The sequence below is a fragment of the Oncorhynchus keta genome, chromosome 26 (assembly GCF_023373465.1).
Source record: "Oncorhynchus keta strain PuntledgeMale-10-30-2019 chromosome 26, Oket_V2, whole genome shotgun sequence".
Lineage (NCBI taxonomy): Eukaryota > Metazoa > Chordata > Actinopteri > Salmoniformes > Salmonidae > Oncorhynchus > Oncorhynchus keta.
In genome coordinates, this window is record NC_068446.1 from 41260276 (window position 1) to 41279562 (window position 19287).

Below are 19287 nucleotides of genomic sequence, written 5' to 3' on the forward strand. Positions count from 1 at the left end.
TTATTAAATGTCTAATGTTTAGACCTGGTTTCAAATACTATTTGATTATTTCATATACCTTTTCTCTGTGCATTGAGCTTGCCTGGGTTAACGGACCAATAGAATAATCCTAAAACTGCAAACCTCACCCGGCATTTGAAATGATTTCCAATAGTATTTGGAGCAAGGTCTGCTGTTAACAGATGACACGAGGGAATAATATGGTATAATGATTCTGTAGACTAAAACCCATTGTCTTTGTCTACTAATCTCAGGGAATAGATTTGAATTATATTTTGTAACAAACCTGATCATGTTTAAAATGATGTATTTTTGGTCTTAACCAGACTTTATATTGTTTACAGTTATACAGTATATTGTAGAGGGTACTAGCATCTGAAGGTGCTTGAAAACAAACTTGATATTGTGATATAGTATATTGATTGTACTTTTTGAATAGTTAATAAAACTTTATGAACCCAAATAATTTCCTTGTCTTCTTCCTATGCTAGATTGTGGACGACACTATAAACCAGTTTAATTCTATTAGGGCACTATAAACCAATTTATGATATCAGGGCTCTCTATTCAATCCGTATTGCAGAAGTTCAGTGTTACTGAAATTTAAAGGTAATGTTCCTGTTGTCGTGTCTTTTGGCTATGCCGGATTAAGTGATATGACATGCTATTCTATAAAATAATTTCTCCGTAACTAATATTACCTGATTGAGCTAATCATGTAATTGTAATTAACTAAAGAGTCGGGGCATCACAAAAGAATATTTGAGCTGTTATCTTCCGAATAAACTCTTAAAGACCTAGTAATATTTTACATCAATAGCAGTCAATATTAATCGTCACCTTAATTCAGTCTCATCTGAAAGTTGTAAATTCTTGGCTATCTTCACAAACCCTGGCTAACAAGTTGAATCAGCAAAACAAAATTGGGTTTATTTATTTATTAAATACCTAACTAATCACACAGAATTACATATACACATAATTAATCATAACTTAGAAATTACGTCATAAAGGAAAACGTCCCTAGCGGGCGGAACAGATATGACAGCTTGTTACACAAAAGAAAAGGGACTGGGTTTGAGTGAAAGAGCGGGAAGACTGAGGAACAAAGGCGAAGCTGTGCTATCGTAAAGACAGTATCTTATGCATTCTAAATTACCACCCATTTGGAAAAGGAAAATGCAATAAACATTTACTCTGAGCTGCGCTTCGGTAGGTTGGTGGTAGATGGAAGGCCGTGTTGCCGAACCTAGTCCTTTGAAGAATGTCTCTGTAAATTGGATACGTCGTTGTGTGGTAGACAGGATACTGTAAGTTCCTTCCTAACCTGCGTTTCCAGCTGCTGTTGCTAACTCAACGGCTAGGAGGTATCACTTCTGTAGTGAATAAGAGTTCAAAGTTCATACCATTCGCAACCAAAGCTCACGCTGATGTTGGCTTCGTTCTGTAGTTATTATCTGAACCATTCTGACATCGGACCGTCGTCCCCACATCCTCGGAACAGGCTATATATAGGAAAAGGGAGGGCGTGTTTGAAAAGTTTTATAGCCCATGTCCCTTCACAGGGGCGGGCCACTGATTGAGCAGAGCCCTAACCTTATAAAAACCCAATTCTCACATCCCATCATGAATAATTTCATATTCAAACATTTAAATTGAACAACAATTCCATGTGAATCCGATAACACTGATGTGTAGACTTTCCACTGTTGAGAATGTCTCAGATGACAACCTGTTCATTTGGTCGGATTACCAGAATATAGTTCATTTCCCCCCACCTACTGATGTTCCCAGAATCTCTATGTTTACCAAGGTGTTTGCAAATATAACATCAGTAGGGTAGAGAGAGGAAAAAGGGGGGAAGAGGTATTTATGACTGTCATAAACCTACCCCCAGGCCAACGTCATGACACTGTGTTAGCAGAGACTGCATTCATGGTAAACGCTCCATAAATCGGCGCAATCTCGAATTACCTTTAAGTGAATATTGCACAATCTGCAGCGAGCCAGATTGAATAGAGGCCTTAATCTAAGTGTCGTCAATACTGTAGTTCTGTGCTTTAATAGGGGCGGCAGTGGTTAGAGCGTTGGACTAGTAACCGGAAGGTTGTAAATTCAAATCCCCGAGCTGACAAGGTACAAATCTGTCGTTCTGCCCCTGAACAGGCAGGTAACCCACTGTTCCTAGGCTGTCATTGAAAATAAGAATTTGTTCTTAACTGACTTGCCTAGTTAAATAAAGGTAAAATAAAAAAAAATAGGTTGCAGACTAGTATGTCACTACAACAGCCATAAAGTAGTGGGATATGAGATTGGTTTGAAGGCAGGCCACAGTAAATCTGGTCCTAGATTGAAACATTTTTTAATTCAATTTAATTAGGCAAGTCAGTTAAGAACAAATTCTCATTTACAATGACGGTCTACCCCCTCGGCCAAACCTGGACGACGCTGGGCAAATTGTGCGCCGCCCTATTGGACTCCCAATCACGGCCGGATGTGATGCAGCCTGGAATCAAACCAGGGACTGTAGTGACGCCTCTTGCACTGAGGTGCCTTTGACCTTGCATAAGCTAAGTAGCCAGAGTAGCATAATTTGTCTAATTGTATTGGGAAAATAATGCATTTTATTTTATGTGATTTCTTACAAACACACATTTGTCACCTGCTTGTCTGAAGGACAAGTGGATAAACAGGTTAATGTCAAGACTTGATTGTTTTTTCAGAAGTCTCATGAAATGTAGGCCTACATTGAACACCACACATTGGCTGCTTCTGTAGGCTGAATGATAGAACAGCTATTTCCATGTTAAAATGTTATGGGATGCATTTTCTCCATTGTTTTTGAAGGTAGGCCTCTGGTAGAGCACCTGTATGGCATTGTGTGGGTGAGCGGTTTGCTGATGTCAACGTTGTGAACAGAGTGCCCCGTGGTGGAGGTGGGGTTATGGTACGGACAGGCATAAGCTACAGACAACTGACACAATTGCATTTTATCAATGCACAAAAATACCATGACGAAATCCTGAGGCCCATTGTGAGGTATCTGTATTCCCAGTCATGTGACATGCATAGATTAGGACCTAATCAGTTTATTTCAATTGACGTATTTCCTCATATGAACTGTAATCAATGTTCCCTCAAAATAATTCTGCCATTTCAGGTCTGCTGAGCGCAAATTTGAACATTGTGCAACTTCCAGTGTGCGTTTACTGTGAACACTGAGGCTGTAGCCGCTTTAGGTTACAGTTTTACTGAAATAAACTGATTAGGTCCTAATCTATGTATGTCACATGACTGGGAATACAGATACCTCACAATGGGCCTCAGGATTTCGTCATGGTATTTTTGTGCATTGATAAAATGCAATTGTGTCAGTTGTCTGTAGCTTATGCCTGTCCGTACCATAACCCCACCTCCACCACGGGGCACTCTGTTCACAACGTTGACATCAGCAAACCGCTCACCCACACAATGCCATACAGGTGGTCTGCGGTTGTGAGGCAGGTTGGACGTACTGCCAAATTCCCTTAAAATGACATTGGAGGCGGCTTATGGTAGATAAATGAACATTACATGCTCTGGTGGACATTCCTGCAGTCATCATCCCAATTGCACACTCCTTCAAAACTTGAGATGTCTGGCATTGTGTTGTGTGACTAAAATGCACATTTTACAGTAGCCTTATTGTCCCCAGCACAAGGTGCATTTGTGTAATAATCATGTTTAATCAGGTTCTTGAAATGCCACACCTGTCAGGTGGCTGGATTATTTTTAGCAAAAGGTGAAACGCTCACTAACAGGGATGTAAACAAATGTGCACTACATTTGAGAGAAATAAACTCTTAGTGCATATGAAACATTTTCTGGAATTTTTTATTTCAGCTCATGAAAAACATAGGACCAACATTTTTTTTTTTACATGTTGCGTTTATATTTTTTGCTCAGTATTTTAGTTTATCCCCTTTTTGGACCCTGATGAGATCATTGATCGGTGAAAAGACACCAGACAGACAACCTGTAACCTTTGTACACCATTGAAGCCACGAGTAAAAGGCTTGGAGACCGAAAAGGAATTGTACCACGAATTGTCGATGTTTGAAATATCTTATTACTGTAAATGGATCTCTAGACATGCATTTGCATCCAAAGATTAGCAAGCTGAAAAAAAATCTACACACTAAATTAAATCTGTTAAGCGAGACACACCTACAGTCAGATCAGTGTGTATTATACACATCCTACTCAATAATGTACTCTCTTCGCACGATTGAAGTCTCAAAACCAAGCACTACTTTTAAAAATTATTTTATTTTATATTATTTATTTTATGTATTAATACAGTGTTATACTTAGAAATGTGTTGCAAAGAACAAAACATTTAACGTAAATAAAACTAAAATAAATAATGTCAGCCACACAGGAAAAATAAAACTAGTGTGTTATATCATCATATCAAAATTAAATAATACGGATGTGCCATAATAAATAGTCTATTAGTACAAAAATACATTTCAATAGAATGTAGGTTCCAGCATCATAAATAGAGGACGGAACCGCTCCTTAAAGCAGGTCCCCTCAAGTACAGATCTTTTAAAATTATTTAAACCAAGCACTTTTTCTCATTTTTTTTTTTTTTTTGTAAATAAGAAAAAAAAAAAAAAAAGTTATTTCTGATTGTTAGAAATTCCTTTTAAGTAGTAGTGTTGTGTGGGGGTATGTAATGATGGTAGAAAAGTTGGATTTTATTACTGCTTACTGTAGGTCAGTTCCAAGGCTCACAGTAGGCATGTATAACCACAATACAAACACAACCAATTAAATCATCACTTTCGCTCTTTTTTTTTTTAAGAAACATAAAAATAAAAAAAACTTTTATACAAAATAACAAATGTAGAAAAGTTAATTTACAGCGAACCAAGGCCATTTGCTAGCATTATGTACAGCCACAATTTAAACATGTCTTTGTTTGTAGTATTTTCTCACAAACTTCAATATGCATAGCAGGAAAAGAAAAGCATTACTGCTTCATCAGCCTCTAATATTATTGTATGCTAAACCCAAGTTCACTGATATAATGGGTTGAAAATGCAGAGAAATGCCTTTTTATTTTCATTTTTACTTCCATAATTGATCAATCACTACAACTTAAAAATCTGTTTTTAAGTACGTTTTTATACTGAAAAAAAAAAAAAAGTTACTATGCAGATAAGGCAGCACTGCTTGCAGTGTAAGATGGGACTTTTAATGTGTTTGAACTTAGTAGTAAGCAGGCTTCTGGACCTGAGTCATAGCACATGCATAGAGATGTAGACCGCTGCAGGAGTTTGTCAAATCAAGTCACTTACATTTATCTACTGTAAAACATAACTACAAAAGATTCACTTCTTCTAAACATGGAGAGAGAAAGTCCATTTGACCAACGAAACAGGGGCATCCAATGCCAATACTTTACCTTCAGTCTTATACCTTCATAAACGATGCCTACTGTACTTCATCTCCAATCTTCCTTCACAACCCTTGTTGAGATGAGATCATCTGCAAGTCCTGAGCTATCCTTCCTTCAAGAGAGAAACGCATGACCACAGACAACCTCACAAACAATTACGTTTTTTTTTGTTGTTGCATATATTGTCTTTTCTGTTTGTGAGTGCATACATTAAATTGGAAAATGTTCGTTGCAATTATTCAAATGATTTTTTTTCTTTCAAGAATTCTCCTTATCTTGAATTTTTTTCAAAAATGTTATTTTTCTTGCAATTTGCTCAGACTTGGTTTAAAAGAAGAAAAAAACAAAGGCAAAGCATTTCAAAATGAGATTATTCTTCAGTCAGTCTGTTCATGCATTCCAACAACAGCTCAATTTTTTTAAATATATTATATTTTAGTTTTTTAAAAGTTTTTATTTTTTGCAAGCCTTTAGTTAAAGCACCAAAAAAAGGGGGTGGCACAGCACTGGGATAGGATGCTGCGTTGAGACTCCTCCCACTTCAATGGGCCTCCTACCTTGCTGAGTTTTTTTTTGTGGGGGGGGGGATGGGGGCGCAGTAAACGATGCATCAATGTTCAATATTCAAGAATCAAGTTCGTGCTTCATCAAGTCAAGCAGTGCTGCCCCCTGCTGCCTGGGAGGACAGCAGCAGGAGAGGAGGGCAACGTTTCAGTCTGTGGCTGCCCCCTGATCTAACACATTCAGTAACAGGCCAGCTGTCTCCCTCTATGTTCAGAAGTGGTCAATGAGCACAGACACACAGTTGGCTCCCACCAGGTAGTTGGGGTCTCCTGGGAGAGACTTGTTCTGCCATGTTTTGGAGTCACCTGAAGGAATTAGAGAAACAGGAACACAGTTAATGGTCAGTCGGGTTGGTTGGTTGTCTGTCTTATTGTGCTGTTCTTTCCATTTGTTTAAGGCCGTAAATAACAGCATACGCTGACGAGAACTGACAAAAAAATCATCATGTATATTGTGTGTGACGAATGTACGTGCAGTGCAATTTTTTTGCCATTAAAATAGCATGAAATGAATCAGAAGCACAGTGTAGACATGGTTAATGTTGTAAATGACTATTGTAGCTGGAAACGGTAGATTTAAAAAAAAAAAAATAGAATCTCTACATAGGCGTACAGAGGCCTATTATCAGCAACCATCACTCCTGTGTTCCAATGGCACGTTGTGTTAGCTAATCTAAGTTTATCATTTTAAAAGGCTAATTGATCATTAGAAAACCCTTTTGCAATTAATCAGCATAACAGTTTTCAGCTGTGCTAACAAAGAAGCAATAAAACTGTCCTTCTTTAGACCAGTTGAGAATCTGGAGCATCAGGATTTGTAGGTTCGATTACAGGCTCAAAATGGCCAGAAACAAATAACTTTCTTCTGAAACTCGTCAGTCTATTCTTGTTCTGAGAAATGAAGGATATTCCATGTGAGAAATTGCCAAGAAACTGAAGATCTCTTACAACGCTGTGTACTACTCCCTTCACAGAACAGCACAAACTGGCTCTAACCAGAATAGAATGAGAAGTGGGAGGCCCCGGTGCACAACTGAACAAGAACATTCAAGAGTCTAGTTTGAGAAACAGACACCTCACAAGTCCTCAACTGGCAGCTTCATTAAGTAGTATGTGCAAAATACCAGTCTCAACGTCAACAGTGATGAGGCCACTGCGGGATGCTGGCCTTCTAGGCAGAGTTGCAAAGATAAAGTATTATCTCAGACTGGCCAATAAAAAGAAAAGATTAAGATGGGCAAAATAACAGACACTGAACAGAGGAAGATTGGAAAGAAGTGTTATGGACAGACAAATCTAAGTTTGAGGAGTTTGGATCACAAAGAAGGACATTCATGAGACGCAGAAAAAATGAAAAGATGCTGGAGGAGTGCTTGATACCATCTGTGAAGCATGGTGGAGGCAATGTGATGGTCTGGGGGTGCTTTGGTGGTGGTAAAGTGGGAGATTTGTTCAGGGTAAAATGGATCTTGATGAAGGAAGGCTATCACTCCATTTTCCAACGCCATGCCATACCCTGTGGACGGCGCTTAATTGGAGCCAATTTCCTCCTACAACAGGACAATGACCCAAAGCACAGCTCCAAACTATTGTGGGAGCTAAGCGTTAAAGGAGAACTAAGCATTACATATAAATAGGTCTAGTTGCCAGGCTGAAGAAGCGAGGACATACACATTAAGAGAAGATGACACCCAGGCTATACTCTATTTCTGAAAGGGGACAGGCCATACGTACATTTATGACAGCTGGACGCACTATTGGTCAGCAGGATAACTGATGACTAACACGTGAAACATAAGCATGCAACGCATGCATTCTTTTTAGAATGTGAAAGGAGTTCTAAGGAGTTCTACCATCATGATAACCTAACCAAAAGCAGATATGAGCGTTAGTGGGCGTGAACAAGCTCTGAGATGGAAATAAAAAATAATGGAGAAAGGTCAAGGGAAGCTATTTTCATATAGAGGGAGGGGGGCACTCTATACGTTATGCAGACAGAATCCTAGAGGCAGGACTCTGTAATATGAGAAGTTAAGTCTCTTTCCATGGAGGGGCTCAGCTCTGTTATGTTTGTGAGAGGGTCCTTCCATGGAGGGGCTCAGCTCTGTTACGTTTGTGAGGGTCCTTCCATGGAGGGGCTCAGCTCTGTTACCTTTGTGAGAGGGTCCTTCCATGGAGGGGCTCAACTCTGTTACCTTTGTGAGAGGGTCCTTCCATGGAGGGGCTCAACTCTGTTATGTTTGTGAGAGGGTCCTTCCATGGAGGGGCTCAGCTCTGTTATGTTTGTGAGGGTCCTTCCATGGAGGGGCTCAGCTCTGTTACATTTGTGCGGGTCCTTCCATGGAGGGGCTCAGCTCTGTTACGTTTGTGCGGGTCCTTCCATGGAGGGCTCAGCCCTGTTACCTTTGTGAGAGGGTCCTTCCATGGAGGGGCTCAGCCCTGTTATGTTTGTGAGGGTCCTTCCATGGAGGGGCTCGGCCTGTTACGTTTGTGAGGGTCCTTCCATGGAGGGGCTCAGCTCTGTTATGTTTGTGAGGGTCCTTCCATGGAGGGGCTCAGCTCTGTTATGTTTGTGAGAGGGTCCTTCCATGGAGGGGCTCAGCTCTGTTACGTTTGTGAGGGTCCTTCCATGGAGGGGCTCAGCTCTGTTATGTTTGTGAGGGTCCTTCCATGGAGGGGCTCAGCTCTGTTATGTTTGTGAGGGTCCTTCCATGGAGGGGCTCAGCTCTGTTATGTTTGTGAGGGTCCTTCCATGGAGGGGCTCGGCCCTGTTATGTTTGTATTAAAGTCTATATTGATTTCACAAGTTCCTGTTAGAGTATTATATTTCTGAGACGATTCTCCACGACACTATGCAATAACTATTTAGGGAAGAAGCAGTCAGCTGGTATTCTGTCTATAATGGAGTGGACAGCACAGTCACCAGATCTCAACCCTATTGAGCTGTTGTGGGAGCAGCTTGACCGTATGCTACGTAAGAAGTGCCCATCAAGCCAATCCAACTTGTGGGAGGAGCTTCAGGAAGCATGGGGTGAAATCTCTTCAGATTACCTCAACAAATTGACAACTAGAACGCCAAAGGTCTGCAATTGCTGCAAATGGAGGATTCTTTGAAGGACACAATTATTATTTAAATTAAAAATCATTATTTATAACCTTGTCAATGTTTTGACTATATTTCTGATTCATTTTGCAACTAATTTCATGGAAAACAAGGACATTTCTAAGTGACCCCAAACTTCTGAATGGTAGTGTATGTTAGGTGCAACAACAACACAGGCTATAATCATAATCCTCACATTGTAACTACTGTGGGAAATAACTAATTAGGTGATACAAATGTTCAGATTGTTACAAAATCCAATGTTGTGACTAGAAAATGGAAACCAGTAGATGAGATTATTCAAAAGAGAGACAATGACGATGAACAAGCCAGATCTCTCTTTTGCAGTGTTGGGGTCAAATCCATTTCAAGAGTTTTTTTAAAATATTGGAATTAAAGAGCTTCTCATTCTCGGGTTTATTGAGAAATCATTAAAAAAAAATTAAAATTATTGACTTAAAATTTCCATTTACCTGACTGGAAATTCGCTCCCCAGCGACACCCATAGAGTTGGAATCACAGCCCGCCCCTTATCAAATGTACTCTTATCCAACTCTATGGTGACCCCTCCTCAATCACAACACCAACCGATCACACATGCCACCCGAATCCCCGACCCAATCACACAAGCCATTTGAAGCCCCGACTCAACCCCCAACCAATCACACAGGCCACCCGAAGCCCCGACCCAACCCCCAACCAATCACACAAGCCATTTGAAGCCCCGACCCAACCCACAAAAGGACAGATAGAGGACAGCGTACCCGACGAGGAGTCGGAGGATTTTAGAGCAAAAGACCAACCATCTGGGGTCATAGACGCACAGTGAGGTAGACGCAGTTCCACCGGCTTCAGGAACTGAAGACCGTGAGGCCCACACATCACCAGAGGGCTGAGCAGGGTCTCTCCTGGATGGAATAGACAGAGGCAAGAATGATATATTTTCTATTTTCTCTTTAGGAGAATGGAATTCTGCTCTCCTTTCATATTTAAGATAGACAGATCTTGAGAAAAGGGGGAAGACAGTAGAAAGGGGTGGAAGATCGAGATGGACCAAGGGGATCGAACCCTTGTCTCCATGGTCCTGAGTTGGCAGCACTTCTGCGAGAGCAACAAGAGTAAGATGTACTATCCAGTGGGCATAGTGATTAAGAAAACACTAGACACATACCTTTCTCCTTGTCCAGGGGGGGCAGGATGCTGTTGTCCCGACAGACCTTGAAATAGATCTCCTGTTCTATGCTGTCGGGGATGGCTCCCTGGGGGATGATGATGCTGACTCCCGTCTCGATGGAGCTCAGCACCCCGCCGTTACAGTTGAAGATCCCCCGGGCCGTGGCCACCACTGTGTGACCTTCATCCTCCCCGTCATCCTCCAGAACACTGAGGTAGAGAGGAGAGAGAGTTGAGACTGTTAGTTACTATCTATACTGTATACAACACGGGGGTAGAGAGGTAGTTACTATCTATACTGTAAGGAACACTGGGGTAGAGAGAGGTAGTTACTATCTATACTGTATAGAACACTGGGGTAGAGAGTTAGTTACTATCTATACTGTAAGGAACACTGGGGTAGAGAGAGGTAGTTACTATCTATACTGTAAGGAACACTGGGGTAGAGAGTTAGTTACTATCTATACTGTATAGAATACTGGGGTAGAGAGAGTAGTTACTATCTATACTGTATAGAACACTGGGTTAGAGAGTTAGTTACTATCTATACTGTATAGAACACTGGGTTAGAGAGTTAGTTACTATCTATACTGTATAGAACACTGGGTTAGAGAGTTAGTTACTATCTATACTGTATAGAACACTGGGTTAGAGAGTTAGTTACTATCTATACTGTATAGAACACTGGGTTAGAGAGTTAGTTACTATCTATACTGTATAGAACACTGGGGTAGAGAGTTAGTTACTATCTACACTGTATAGAACACTGGGGTAGAGAGAGTAGTTACTATCTATACTGTATAGCACACTGGGTTAGAGAGTTAGTTACTATCTATACTGTATAGAACACTGGGGTAGAGAGAGGTAGTTACTATCTACACTGTATAGAACACTGGGGTAGAGAGAGGTAGTTACTATCTATACTGTATAGAACACTGGGTTAGAGAGTTAGTTACTATCTATACTGTATAGAACACTGGGTTAGAGAGAGGTAGTTACTATCTATACTGTATAGAACACTGGGTTAGAGAGAGGTAGTTACTATCTATACTGTAAGGAACACTGGGGTAGAGAGAGGTAGTTACTATCTATACTGTATAGAACACTGGGGTAGAGAGTTAGTTACTATCTATACTGTAAGGAACACTGGGGTAGAGAGAGGTAGTTACTATCTATACTGTAAGGAACACTGGGGTAGAGAGTTAGTTACTATCTATACTGTATAGAACACTGGGGTAGAGAGAGGTAGTTACTATCTATACTGTATAGAACACTGGGGTAGAGAGAGTTAGTTACTATCTATACTGTATAGAACACTGGGTTAGAGAGTTAGTTACTATCTATACTGTATAGAACACTGGGGTAGAGAGAGGTAGTTACTATCTATACTGTATAGAACACTGGGTTAGAGAGAGTTAGTTACTATCTATACTGTATAGAACACTGGGGTAGAGAGAGGTAGTTACTATCTACACTGTATAGAACACTGGGGTAGAGAGAGGTAGTTACTATCTACACTGTATAGAACACTGGGTTAGAGAGTTAGTTACTATCTATACTGTATAGAACACTGGGTTAGAGAGAGGTAGTTACTATCTATACTGTATAGAACACTGGGGTAGAGAGAGTTAGTTACTATCTATACTGTATAGAACACTGGGTTAGAGAGTTAGTTACTATCTATACTGTATAGAACACTGGGGTAGAGAGAGGTAGTTACTATCTATACTGTATAGAACACTGGGGTAGAGAGAGTTAGTTCCTATCTATACTGTATAGAACACTGGGTTAGAGAGAGTTAGTTACTATCTATACTGTATAGAACACTGGGGTAGAGAGAGGTAGTTACTATCTATACTGTATAGAACACTGGGGTAGAGAGAGTAGTTACTATCTATACTGTATAGAACACTGGGGTAGAGAGAGGTAGTTACTATCTATACTGTATAGAACACTGGGGTAGAGAGAGGTAGTTACTATCTATACTGTATAGAACACTGGGGTAGAGAGAGTTAGTTACTATCTATACTGTATAGAACACTGGGTTAGAGAGTTAGTTACTATCTATACTGTATAGAACACTGGGGTAGAGAGAGGTAGTTACTATCTATACTGTATAGAACACTGGGGTAGAGAGAGGTAGTTACTATCTATACTGTATAGAACACTGGGTTAGAGAGAGGTAGTTACTATCTATACTGTATAGAACACTGGGTTAGAGAAAGGTAGTTACTATCTATATTGTATAGAACACTGGGTTAGAGAGTTAGTTCCTATCTATACTGTATAGAACACTGGGTTAGAGAGTTAGTTCCTATCTATACTGTATAGAACACTGGGTTAGAGAGTTAGTTACTATCTATATTGTATAGAACACTGGGTTAGAGAGTTAGTTACTATCTATACTGTATAGAACACTGGGTTAGAGAGTTAGTTACTATCTATACTGTATAGAACACTGGGTTAGAGAGTTAGTTACTATCTATACTGTATAGAACACTGGGGTAGAGATGTGAAGGGGGGAGGGGCTGATCTAGAAGGGGGAGAAGGTAGAGGCTGAACAGTGAGTCATGCCAACAGCAGGCTACATAACTAGGTCCCTACATAACCCTGCTACATAACCAGGTCCCTACATAACCCTGCTACATAACCAGGTCCCAACATAACCCTGCTACATAACCTGGTCCCTACATAACCCTGCTACATAACCAGGTCCCTACATAACCCTGCTACATAACCAGGCCCCTACATAACCCTGCTACATAACCAGGTCCCTACATAACCCTGCTACATAACCAGGTCCCTACATAACCCTGCTACATAACCAGGCCCCTACATAACCCTGCTACATAACCAGGTCCCTACATAACTCTGCTACATAACCAGGTCCTTACATAACCAGGCCACAACACAACCCTGCTACATAACCAGGCCCCTACATAAACCAGATCCCTACATAACCCTGCTACATAACCAGGCCCCTACATAAACCTGCTACATAACCAGGCCCCTACATAACCAGGCCCCTACATAACCCTGCAACATAACCAGGCCCCTACATAACCCTGCTACATAACCAGGTCCCTACATAACCCTGCAACATAACCAGGTCCCTACATAACCCTGCAACATAACCAGGTCGCTACATAACCCTGCAACATAACCAGGACCCTACATAACCCTGCTACATAACCAGGTCCCTACATAACTCTGCTACATAACCCTGCTACATAACCAGGTCCCTACATAACCCTGCAACACAACCAGGCCCCTACATAACCAGGCCCCTACATAACCAGGCCCCTACATAACCCTGCAACATTACCAGGCCCCTACATAACCCTGCTACATAACCAGGTCCCTACATAACCCTGCAACATAACCAGGTCGCTACATAACCCTGCAACATAACCAGGACCCTACATAACCCTGCTACATAACCAGGTCCCTACATAACTCTGCTACATAACCCTGCTACATAACCAGGTCCCTACATAACCCTGCAACACAACCAGGCCCCTACATAACCCTGCAACATAACCAGGTCGCTACATAAGCCTGCTACATAACCAGGTCCCTACATAACCCCGCTACATAACCAGGTCCCTACATAACCCTGGAACATAACCAGGCCCCTACATAACCCTGCTACATAACTCTGCTACATAACCCTGCAACATAACCAGGCCCCTACAAAACCCTGCTACATAACCAGGTCCCTACATAACTCTGCTACATAACCCTGCAACATAACCAGGCCCCTACATAACCCTGCAACATAACCAGGCCCCTACAAAACCCTGCTACATAACCAGGTCCCTACATAACTCTGCTACATAACCCTGCAACATAACCAGGTCGCTACATAACCCTGCTACATAACCAGGTCCCTACATAACCCTGCTACATAACCAGGCCCCTACATAAACCTGCTACATAACCAGGTTCCTACATAACCAGGTCCCTACATAACCAGGCCTCTACATAACCAGGTCCCTACATAACCCTGCTACATAACCAGGTCCCTACATAACCCTGCTACATAACCAGGTCCCTACATAACTCTGCTACATAACCCTGCTACATAACCAGGCCCCTACATAAACAATAATAAATATAATAATATATGCCATTTATCAGACGCTTTTATCCAAAGCGACTTACAGTCATGTGTGCATACATTCTACGTATGGGTGGTCCCAGGGATCGAACCCACTGCCCTGGCGTTACAAGCGCCATGCTCTACCAACTGAGCTACAGAAGGACCATAACCAGGTCCCTACATAAACCTGCTACATAACCAGGTCGCTACATAACCCTGCTACATAACCAGGTCCCTACATAACCCTGCTACATAACCAGGCCCCTACATAAACCTGCTACATAACCAGGTCCCTACATAACCAGGTCCCTACATAACCAGGCCTCTACATAACCAGGTCCCTACATAACCCTGCTACATAACCAGGTCCCTACATAACTCTGCTACATAACCCTGCTACATAACCAGGCCCCTACATAAACCTGCTACATAACCAGGTCGCTACATAACCCTGCTACATAACCAGGTCCCTACATAACCCTGCTACATAACCAGGCCCCAACATAACACTGCTACATAACCAGGTCCCTACGTAACTCTGCTACATAACCAGGCCTCTACATAACCAGGTCCCTACATAACCCTCCTACATAACCAGGTCCCTACATAACTCTGCAACATAACCCTGCTACATAACCAGGCCCCTACATAAACCTGCTACATAACCAGGCCCCTACATAACCACGTCCCTACATAACCAGGCCCCTTCATAACCAGGTCCCTACATAACCCTGCTACATAACCAGGCCTCTACATAACCCTGCTACATAACCAGGTCCCTACATAACCAGGCCCCTACATAACCAGGTCCCTACATAACCCTGCTACATAACCAGGCCTCTACATAACCCTGCTACATAACCAGGTCCCTACATAACCAGACCCCTACATAACCAGGTCCCTACATAACCCTGCTACATAACCAGGTCCCAACACAACCCTGCTACATAACCAGGTCCCTACATAACCAGGCCCCTACATAACCCTGCTACATAACCACATCCCTACATAACCAGGCCTCTACATAACCAGGTCCCTACATAACCAGGCCCCTACATAACCCTGCTACATAACCACATCCCTACATAACCAGGCCCCTACATAACCAGGTCCCTACATAACCCTGCTACATAACCAGGCCTCTACATAACCAGGCCTCTACATAACCCTGTTACATAACCAGCCCCCTACATAACCCTACAAGGTCATAACCCTGCTACATAACCAGGCCTCTACATAACCCTGCTACATAACCAGGCCCCTACATAACCAGGCCCCTACATAACCAGGCCCCTACATAACCCTGCAACATAACCAGGCCCCTACATAACCCTGCTACATAACCAGGTCCCTACATAACCCTGCAACATAACCAGGTCGCTACATAACCAGGACCCTACATAACCCTGCTACATAACCAGGTCCCTACATAACTCTGCTACATAACCCTGCTACATAACCAGGTCCCTACATAACCCTGCAACACAACCAGGCCCCTACATAACCCTGCAACATAACCAGGTCGCTACATAAGCCTGCTACATAACCAGGTCCCTACATAACCCTGGAACATAACCAGGCCCCTACATAACCCTGCTACATAACTCTGCTACATAACCCTGCAACATAACCAGGCCCCTACAAAACCCTGCTACATAACCAGGTCCCTACATAACTCTGCTACATAACCCTGCAACATAACCAGGCCCCTACATAACCCTGCAACATAACCAGGCCCCTACAAAACCCTGCTACATAACCAGGTCCCTACATAACTCTGCAACATAACCAGGTCGCTACATAACCCTGCTACATAACCAGGTCCCTACATAACCAGGCCCCTACATAAACCTGCTACATAACCAGGTTCCTACATAACCAGGTCCCTACATAACCAGGCCTCTACATAACCAGGTCCCTACATAACCCTGCTACATAACCAGGTCCCTACATAACCCTGCTACATAACCAGGTCCCTACATAACTCTGCTACATAACCCTGCTACATAACCAGGCCCCTACATAAACCTGCTACATAACCAGGTCCCTACATAAACCTGCTACATAACCAGGTCGCTACATAACCCTGCTACATAACCAGGTCCCTACATAACCCTGCTACATAACCAGGCCCCTACATAAACCTGCTACATAACCAGGTCCCTACATAACCAGGTCCCTACATAACCAGGCCTCTACATAACCAGGTCCCTACATAACCCTGCTACATAACCAGGTCCCTACATAACCCTGCTACATAACCAGGTCCCTACATAACTCTGCTACATAACCCTGCTACATAACCAGGCCCCTACATAAACCTGATACATAACCAGGTCCCTACATAAACCTGCTACATAACCAGGTCCCTACATAACCCTGCTACATAACCAGGCCTCTACATAACCCTGCTACATAACCAGGCCACAACATAACCCTGCTACATAACCAGGTCCCTACATAACCCTGCTACATAACCAGGTCCCTACATAACCCTGCTACATAACCAGGTCCCTACATAACCAGACCCCTACATAACCAGGCCCCTACATAACCCTGCTACATAACCAGGTCCCAACACAACCCTGCTACATAACCAGGTCCCTACATAACCAGGCCCCTACATAACCCTGCTACATAACCACATCCCTACATAACCAGGCCTCTACATAACCAGGTCCCTACATAACCATGCCCCTACATAACCCTGCTACACAACCACATCCCTACATAACCAGGCCCCTACATAACCAGGTCCCTACATAACCCTGCTACATAACCAGGCCTCTACATAACCCTGCTACATAACCAGGCCTCTACATAACCAGACCTCTACATAACCAGGCCTCTACATAACCAGGTCCCTACATAACCCTGCTACATAACCAGGCCTCTACATAACCAGGCCTCTACATAACCCTGCTACATAACCAGGTCCCTACATAACCCTACAAGGTCATAAACATGCTTCCTCAGATGTATATTGTATATGACGTTCAAGACAGGTAATGAGTGTTTTGGTGTATGGAAGACAGGTAATGAGTGTTTTGGTGTATGGAAGACAGGTAATGAGTGTTTTGGTGTATGGAAGACAGGTAATGAGTGTTTTGGTGTATGGAAGACAGGTAATGAGTGTTTTGGTGTATGGAAGACAGGTAATGAGTGTTTTGGTGTATGGAAGACAGGTAATGAGTGTTTTGGTGTATGGAAGACAGGTAATGAGTGTTTTGGTGTATGGAAGACAGGTAATGAGTGTTTTGGTGTATGGAAGACAGGTAATGAGTGTTTTGGTGTATGGAAGACAGGTAATGAGTGTTTTGGTGTATGGAAGACAGGTAATGAGTGTTTTGGTGTATGGAAGACAGGTAATGAGTGTTTTGGTGTATGGAAGACGGGTAATGAGTGTTTTGGTGTATGGAAGACGGGTAATGAGTGTTTTGGTGTATGGAAGACGGGTAATGAGTGTTTTGATGTATGGAAGACAGGTAATGAGTGTTTTGATGTATGGTGAAGAGAGGCGGAGCTAAAGGCAGAGCTGTAGGCGGAGCTAAAGGAGTCCTCCACCACAGAAGCAGAGTAACAGACACAGAGGTCACGACAAGGTCAGAACTCAGAACCATGATTTAGTACATCAGTAAATATGGCCAGTGCCTGTATGATAGTGCGGATGTTCCAGTGATTTAATGAGTACTGTATGTACCATTTGTGGGTGTCGGGAGGCTGGGGCTAGAGGCATAACAACGAGTTATCTGCTAAATGACCATATTGGAACAATCTTGCCAAACAAACACCTTGTCAAGAGGTTCAGGAACTCTTGGGATAACTGTTAACAGTCACCTGACCAGGGTCTGAGCCCCTCCATATCCTTACCTGACCGGTATGGCCTTGGGAACAGCATTGTTGACTAAGTTGTTGTGCTGCTGGTACTTGGGCCCCCTGTTGTCCATGGTGCGTGTGAACGTGTCCAGTCCACTGTCGTGGTCCAGGGCCTGAGGAGACAGCGGCGGCTTGGTCCTGCTGTTGTTGTTGACCACACTGGGTTTGGGGTTGCTGCTACTGATCAGGAGGTCGTTGGGGAGGAGGTTGTGGTTGAACTTGGGGCTCTCAAACTTCCTCTCGAAGGGCCGGGCCGAGGAGGTGTAAGGCTTAGGGACATATCGGTTGTAGCTTTGTGGGGTGGGGGTGGTTCCAGGGGTTTTGGGGGGTGCGTCGGTGCCGTTGACCCCCACTGGGGACCTCTGGACCAGGTAGGGCTGGGAGGGGAGATCCTGGAGGGTAGAGGGGCGAAGGCCGGAGAGATCGTGTTTGGGAGAGGCGCTGAGGAGATTGTCGGGCTGTGAGTTCACTAGAGAGAGAGGGGAAGGAATGTGAGTTCACTAGAGAGAGAGGGATGTGAGTTCACTAGAGAGAGGGATGTGAGTTCACTAGAGAGAGAGAGAGGGATGTGAGTTCACTAGAGAGAGAGGGGAAGGAATGTGAGTTCACTAGAGAGAGAGGGGAAGGGATGTGAGTTCACTAGAGAGAGGGACGTGAGTTCACTAGAGAGAGGGACGTGAGTTCACTAGAGAGAGAGGGACGTGAGTTCACTAGAGAGAGAGGGACGTGAGTTCACTAGAGAGAGGGATGTGAGTTCACCAGAGAGAGAGGGGAAGGGATGTGAGTTCACTAGAGATGGGAAGGGATGTGAGTTCACTAGAGAAAGAGGGAATTGATGTGAGTTCACTAGAGAGAGCGGAAGAAATGTGAGTTCACTAGAGAGAGAGAGGGATGTGAGTTCACTAGAGAGAGAGAGAGAGGGATGTGAGTTCACTAGAGAGAGAGGGGAAGGGATGTGAGTTCACTAGAGATGGGAAGGGATGTGAGTTCACTAGAGAAAGAGGGAATTGATGTGAGTTCACTA

At 43.0% G+C, this 19287-nt stretch overlaps 1 protein-coding gene across 9 annotated transcripts in view; it reads right to left on the minus strand.

Moving 5' to 3' along the window:
- Positions 1-3855: 3855 nt before the first annotated feature.
- LOC118358799 (tight junction protein ZO-1-like) overlaps positions 3856-19287 on the minus strand; it is a 201221-nt gene continuing 185789 nt past the window's right edge. For 5 of the 9 annotated variants that reach the window (XM_052480870.1, XM_052480873.1, XM_052480869.1 and 2 more), the window contains 4 exons: positions 18258-18732; positions 10284-10495; positions 9877-10020; positions 3856-6315 (listed from right to left, as the gene is read on the minus strand). In XM_052480870.1, the coding sequence (XP_052336830.1) occupies positions 6221-6315; positions 9877-10020; positions 10284-10495; positions 18258-18732 (926 nt within the window). In that variant the 3' untranslated portion in view covers positions 3856-6220. The remainder of the gene's footprint in view (positions 6316-9876; positions 10021-10283; positions 10496-18257; positions 18733-19287) is intronic. The other 4 variants (XM_052480874.1, XM_052480871.1, XM_052480878.1 and 1 more) reach the window with 2 other exon arrangements.